The sequence below is a fragment of the Penaeus japonicus genome, unplaced genomic scaffold (assembly GCF_977035675.1).
Source record: "Penaeus japonicus unplaced genomic scaffold, GWHDUDI00000001_assembly GWHDUDI00000031, whole genome shotgun sequence".
NCBI lineage: Eukaryota > Metazoa > Arthropoda > Malacostraca > Decapoda > Penaeidae > Penaeus > Penaeus japonicus.
Genome location: NW_028234433.1, coordinates 17,802,061 through 17,809,560, shown reverse-complemented (window position 1 = coordinate 17,809,560; position 7,500 = coordinate 17,802,061). Strand labels below are relative to the sequence as shown.

At 36.2% G+C, this 7,500-nt stretch overlaps 1 protein-coding gene across 38 annotated transcripts in view; it reads right to left on the bottom strand.

Moving 5' to 3' along the window:
* LOC122256725 (uncharacterized) overlaps nt 1-7,500 on the bottom strand; it is a 100,476-nt gene that overhangs the window by 71,721 nt on the left and 21,255 nt on the right. For 3 of the 38 annotated variants that reach the window (XM_086555851.1, XM_086555852.1, XM_086555853.1), the window contains exon 6: nt 1-1,247. This exon is cut by the window's left edge and continues 283 nt beyond it. The exons of 28 other annotated variants lie outside the window; for them this stretch is intronic. In XM_086555851.1, the coding sequence (XP_086411977.1) occupies nt 951-1,247 (297 nt within the window). In that variant the 3' untranslated portion in view covers nt 1-950. Of the gene's footprint in view, nt 1,815-4,346; nt 4,671-5,497; nt 6,047-6,791; nt 7,125-7,478 lie in introns of those variants that run through there. 7 more of the 38 variants (XM_086555846.1, XM_086555847.1, XM_086555830.1 and 4 more) reach the window with 6 other exon arrangements.

Sequence of the window (7,500 nt, the reverse complement as noted above, 5' to 3'; positions counted from 1 at the left end):
AAGGAACAGATTCAGAGGGGGGGGGATAATAATAATGTCATAAAATGATATACTTTAAGTGTGCAAGAGAGGAGATTATAAAATCAGTAGTAGGAGTTCCAGAAGGGAGGGATAGGTATGGATCATGGAGGAGGGTAAAGGGGACAAGGATCATATATATATCAACAGACCCAAAGTATAGGTTAAAAAGGTATGGGTTAATACTTTTCAGTAAACTACTTAAATTAATCATTTTTCTTTTGTATTTTCATGTGAACAAAAAAATATTAGAATTCATCTATCAATAATCAAAAATTATTCTACCTAGAATCTATTCCATAAACTATTTTAACTTCATAAATATACAATGTAAAATCTAAACTTCATAACTTTTACAGTATCAAATTCTAACTCGTCTTATGGCAATGTTGTGTCTTTGTGACATTTCACATTTAACAAACTACAAATTTCTTTTAATTTACGAAGTGATAAAAGTAAAATAAGTTAGGCGAATGAAAATCTATGCACAAAAAAATTGTTGAATATAGATGAAAAACCTAACTGATGAAATAAATTACATCAGAATAAAACATAATTACTTGAAATCATTATTCTTTCAGTAAAAAGTAATGTATCAAACATCTACCTATTTGCTGGAATATGTTGCACTGTCATTTGCACTACTTTTATTAGACCATCAAAGTACAAAAGACTCCAGCAATAACAGAGCTGGCCATGGAAGTTTCATAGCAACTAGAGGAAATAGGTGTTCAAACTCATTTTCCATGAATGACATTGGAAGCCCTGTCATGGCTTGCAAAACCCTACAACTTTGTACAAATGGTCAAGGCTGGCTTATAGTTCCTCAAGAAAATGTCCTAATTCACTGAGCATCTCTCAATCTAGGCAAAAATATGTCTCAAATATAAAACTCAAAAAATGAAAAATACTGAAGGTCTGTGAAAATGCACCTAGTGTTTCTGCATATGACATTGTAAGGCTGACCTCTGAGAAGCTCGGTATGGACAAAGGGAACAAGCATACGGTTTCTCTCCTGTATGAACCCTGATATGTTTGTTTAGAGCATATTTTGTAGAGGAACGATAAGGACAGTGTGGACAGTCAAAAGGTTTCTCTCCTGTGTGGGTGCGAATATGTTTGGACATGTGGTCTTTCCTAACTGTGGTATGATTACAGTAAGGACACTGGTTCCCCTTGCTGACGGCTCCTCTTCCACTGTTCCTCGTACCATCACTGTTCAGTCCCACCTGCCGGGAATGCCTATCTTAATTAATGTTCTTAACTAATACTAGTAAACTAATTTTAAATAATGGGCAAAAAACAGAATGCAACATACTCCTTGTTTGAATTTACTAATAGACAACAAATTCATCAGTCACTAGAAAATAAATAAATACGTAAAAATAAAATAAAGTAAAATAAATCAGATCTTTAAATGCCAAGAAATATAGTCTCAATTCTTTTAAATCAATAATTTCTTCCTTGGAGACACATCTCTCAATAAGGTCATGTTACGAGTGGTGTTTTAACATGTGCCTTTGTAAAGCAAACTTTTGGGTAGCACGATAAGGGCAAACTGAGCATGGATAAGGTTTCTCTCCCGTATGGATACGAATATGCTTGTTCAAAGTGTTCTTTGTTGAAGCGCAATATGAGCAGTGCGGGCACATAAACGGTTTCTCTTGAGTGTGAGTACGGACATGTTTGGTCATGTGCTCCTTTCTATCTGTCGAGTAAGAACAGAAAGTACACTGGTGGACCTTGCTGTGACCTCCCGCTGCTTTATTCCTCTTACCGTCTCTGAACGCTCCCACCTGTCGAAAACCCTTTTCTTAATTACTATCATTGAAATCTCTAGGAATTTAACATATGAAAAAAAGGTATAATGTGCATTGAAATCTCTTGGAATGTAACATATGAAAAAAAGGTATAATATGCAAACTAAATCTAATGTAATCTTTTCTTAATGATAATTTTAGCATAAAATAGGAAAACTCTAATCTATTATGTAAATCAAATATTACAATATAAAATTCAATGATTGTAAAAACAATAACAACAATAATAATGATAATACCATCATCATAACCAATAAGATAAATAATTATGATTGATGGATGATGGATAATGGATAGATAATGGATGATGGATAATGGATAGATAATGGATGATGGATAATGGATAATGGATAATGGATAATGGATAATGGATAATGGATAATGGATAATGGATGGCGATGATGATGATGATGATGATGATGATGATGATGATGATGATGATGATGATGATGATGATGATGATGATGATGATGATGATGATGATGATGTGGTGGTGAAAACCAACAATAACAATATCAAACAAAATAAAGGAAGATGGATAAATAGTACAGGAAGCTAGAGGGAGGGAGGGAGGTAGGGAGGTAGGGAGGTAGGGAGGTAGGGAGGGAGGGAGGGAGAGAGAGAGAGAGAGAGAGAGAGAGAGAGAGAGAGAGAGAGAGAGAGAGAGAGAGAGAGAGAGAGAGAGAGAGAGAGAGAGAGAGAGAGAGAGGGAGAGAGAGAGGGAGGGAGGGAGAGGGAGAGGGAGGGAGGGGAGAGGAGGGAGGAGGAGGGAGAGGAGAGAGAGAGAGGAAGAGAGAAAGAAAAAGAGAGACGAGAGAGAGAAAGAGAGAGACAAAAGAGAGAGAGAGAGAGAGAGAGAGAGAGAGAGAGAAAGAGAAGAGAAGAGAGAAAGAGAAGAGAAGAGAGAAAGAGAAGAGAAGAGAGAAAGAGAAGAGAAGAGGGAAAGAGAAGAGAAGAGAGAAAGAGAAGAGAGGAGAAGAGAGAGAGAGGAGAAGAGAGAGAGAGAGAGAGAGAGAGAGAGAGAGAGAGAGAGAGGGAGAGAGAGAGAGAGAGAGGGAGGGAGAGAGAGAGAGAGAGAGAAAGGAGAGCGAGAAAGGAGTGAGAGAGAAAGGAGGAGAGAGAGAGAGAGAGAGAGAGAGAGAGCGAGAGAGAGAGAGAGAGAGAGAGCGAGAGAGAGAGAGAGAGAGAGAGAGAGAGAGAGAGAGAGAGAGAGAGAGAGAGAGAGAGAGAGAGAGAGAGAGAGAGAGAGAGAGAGAGAGATTTCACAATCTCTCTTGTTAACTGCTGTCAATCAACATATTTTCCTTTCTTTTGAACTAAATGAATCAATAACAGGTCATGTATAATAATCATAGTGGTAGCTAAATTCTACCTAAAAGTTATTTTTCCAAATAACCTAAATGCACCAATTACTTAAATTTGCCATCCACATCCTTCACCAAATAGTCTCTTAACCCATTCACGCCGGGTCCATTCCGGCTTTGCACGGTCGCTATACCGAGGTTTTCGAACGCATCATCTGAACGCTTCGAGATTCTCGGGCGCACGGGCCGCGAGCCTGGGCTGCCCGCTCGCTCACCCCGAGCGCCGGCCTTGGCCAGATATCTCATCGGCGGCCGCTGACGCGAAAACCACGAAACATGTCAGCACGTCATCTGGCGTGAGTGGGTTAAGTTACCTTCATAAACATTATCCATCACTTTTAATCATCTACTATATTTTCCATACTATATGCTCACCTCTTACTACACATTCCATTTTGTTCAATAAGATTATTGTTTTCAATGATTAGGTGATGATATTTTGCATCTGCTCAGATGCTATGAATGGAATCACGTGAGTAAAATAAAACAAGATTGAATTGTTTTTCCAAATATATTCTTCAATATTCTGAGTATCTACCTACATTCTATCTTTAATATTTGTTTATCTATGCAATTCCTAGACATTTCACATTTAACTCTTAACATAATTTTGATGCAAGGAAAAAGGAGGGTCTTAAAATTACAACAATAAAAACATTGGACAGACAGACAAACTGTACATGTTAAAATCTATATTCCTATTCACATTTATAAAAAAGTTATGGACATATTTTGTATATTTACCTTTATGTACAAATGAGTGTGAATTAATGATTTTTCAAATCAGTAAATAAAAAGGTAAATGTAAGAGTATTCATCTAAATGTGCAAAAGCAGGAAATGGTAGAAAAATTATATAACATAGACAGACAGATAAAGGGATAGATAGATAGATAGATATGAAAATTATGTTTAATGAATTGGCATGTGAAGTTTTAGAGAGGATCTCTAATGGCATGATAAGAGACAATGAGAGCATGAGAAAAAGAATTCCCTTATGTGGATATATTTATCTTTTCTAAGCCTATTTTTCCTAGCTGGTGTGTAGAAATCGATGGAACTTTCCTAAACTTTGGTCCTCCCCAAATTATCACTCATCAGATATTACCTATTTCTTTCTCTGACCTTTTTTTTCTAAGTTAAAAAAAAAAAAAAAAAAAAAAAAGTCAACCTGTGTGCTTTAACTGATGACGCTGAAGGGCAAACCTATGAGAGGTGCGATACGGACATACTAAACAAACATAAGGTTTCTCTCCAGTATGAATTCTGAGATGTTTGTTCAACGTATGCTTCGTAGAAGACCTATAAGGACACGAAGGGCAAGTAAAAGGTTTTTCTCCAGTATGAGTTCTTATATGAAGTGTGATGTAGTTACTTCTATCAGTACAATATGTACAGAAGGGGCACTGGTGCACCTTCCCGCCAGTTCCTCTTCCTGTATTCGTCAAACCATCACTGTTCCATTTCACCTGTTGGAAACCCCTTGTTTAATACTCTTCTTTTCAAGACTGACAAAAGAAAATAGGGAAAAGAAAGGGGAAAAAGTCATGGTGTTCTAGGAAAAGAGCAATAACTAAGGTTTGAGGACTAGTACAGTTAGACTGTAGTATGACACATATAAGGGCTAAAAGACTTAAAAGCAAAAATTATAGAAAATAAATAAATAAGTTTCCTAAAAATAACTATAAACATTCTTAGAGACAGAAGAGCGACACCTTTCTGACGTTACAAAAGCCTTCTGGTATGAGCCAAAAATTACAATGAGAAGCAACATTTTACACCATATAAAACATTTAAATCTGAACTCCATAACCCAGGAGCATGGATAAGTTGTGAAGGATGATGATGAGAGAAAGGTGTACAAAGAGAATGGAAGAGGATGAGGACAAAGGAGGGAGAAGAGAGAGAGGAAAAAGAAGGAGGAGGAGGAGGAGGAGGAGGAGGAGGAGGAGGAGGAGGAGGAGGAGGAGGAGGAGGAGGAGGAGGAGGAGGAGGAGGAGGAGGAGAAGAGAAAGGAGGAGAGAAAGGTGGTGGAGCAGGAGGAAGAGGAGAAAGGAGGAGAAAAGAGGTGGGGTAGAAGGAAGAAGAGAAAGAACGAGGAGAAAAAAGAGAAAGGAAAAGAGGAGAAAAGGAGAAAGGAAGAGGATAAGGAAATAGGAAATGGAAAACATATATAACCTTTGATTAAGCACTAAACAAAAGAATAGCAAAACCATCCAGGTGAAAACAAACTAAAAAATATAAAAATAAAACAAAAATATATAATCTATAATAATTCAATAGTCTTTCAGACTGCAAAACAATCTATGCTTTGCTTCAACAAACAACTATCACAACTTCAGTATGACCATAAAGAAAAAAATTAGGAACAATAAACAGTAACCAGTCTCTGAGTAAATTAGTGTATATCATATATTCACAAGAGAAATGGTCATAATTCTTTTGGAATGGAAACTCGCTAGTCTGATTCTAACACAATATTCACACGACCAATCTTAAACCGATAAGTGTAAAAAGATGATTATCAAACAGAGTCTTTACACTATGTTTGATGAGTCAACATATGACCTTTTAAAGTTGACCTCTGCACAGCTCGGTAAGGACAGAGAGTACAAGAGTAAGGCTTTTCACCAGTGTGGATGCGAACATGGTTATTCATGGTATTCTTTGTGCATGAGCGGAATGGGCAGTGAGGGCACATGAAAGGTTTTTCTCCTGTGTGAGTGCGGACATGTTTTGTCATATGATCTTTCCTAACAGTTGTATATGTACAATACGGACACTGGTGCACCTTGCCGACGCCTCCTCTCCCGCTATTCCTCGAACCATCAATGTTCAGTCCCACCTGTCGGGAATGCCTAACTTAATTACTGTCATCATTTAAAATTCAGAGTAATGTGTTGAATTCATGGCCCAAACTTGGAAAAACAAGGGATGGAACTTTGCAGAAGTTGGCCATTACTTATTTCCTTATATACTGTAATTTATCTTTAAGATAGAGTTATAATGATAACAAAATTATCACACAAACTAACACAAAATACAAGAGAGCATGGGGAAGTGTTGTATACTGCCATGAGCCAGAAGTATAATTTTATCTATAGACTTGTATAGATAATAATGGTGAACATTTTCATTTTTCTTTTTAAATTTTCCCTTCACAATATTTTTCCATAAAGATCTCCCTTTTCATCATACTTTACAATTCTTTTACCAAAAGTCTTTTCATATTTTTCAGTGTAAAAAAATGGCCCCTTCAATATATCGCCATAATCAACTAATTAATACGTTACATAAACAAATCATTTTCATACTCATTGTTTGTACTATCTTATACTGATATAGTAGATATATCTACAAAAAGAAATAAATTAAAAATTCAGTTATTAGCTATTTGACTAATGACAGTGCAAAATCATAAATAACAATGATAATTACAATTACTTCAATAATCATCATAATCATAACAATACACATGTTCAAAACTACATAAAACTACATACATATAATCATATCAATAAAATACAAAATAACAAAAAAAAATTAATAAAACATTTACTTATACACACAGTACCTTCACTTTCTCACTACAAGAAGGAAGCTCACTACATAAACGGTTTCTCTCCTGTGTGAATCCGGATGTGGTTGTTTAGTAAATCTTTGCTGTTTGTGCGAAAATGACACAACCTACAGGTGTAAGGATTCATGCCAGTGTGTGTGCGGATGTGCTGTCTCATATTATCCTTAGAAGCAGCTCTATAAGTACAATAGGGGCAAGTAAATGGTTTCTCTCCAGTATGGGTACGAATGTGTTTGGGCATGTGGTCTTTCCTAACTGTGGAATACTGACAGTAGGGACACTGATGCACCTTGCCGCCAGCCCGTCTCCCGCTATTCCGCGAACCATCACTGATCAGTCCCACCTGTCAGGAACGCCTATCTTAATTACTGTTATCACCAAAAGATGTTATGATGAAAATCACATATAATAAGTTTTGTATATAAAGAACCTTTTTTTCCCATTGTACTTAAGTATAGAAAATTTAACTCTGCAAGCTGTAAACACTGAACAAGAATACAATTATGAAAACTCTGAAAATATTCAATCATTGTCATTTTACTCAATACATTTTGCAGAGCTAAATCTCTATAAAATACAAATTTCATGATTTCTGTCGTATATTCTAAAAAAAAATATTGAGAGATGTCACTACCATCCACTACCATACTATAATCTATCACATTTAACAGACCATGAGGAAAAAGAAAAGTCAAGAAAAAGTTTCTTAAGTAGTAGTT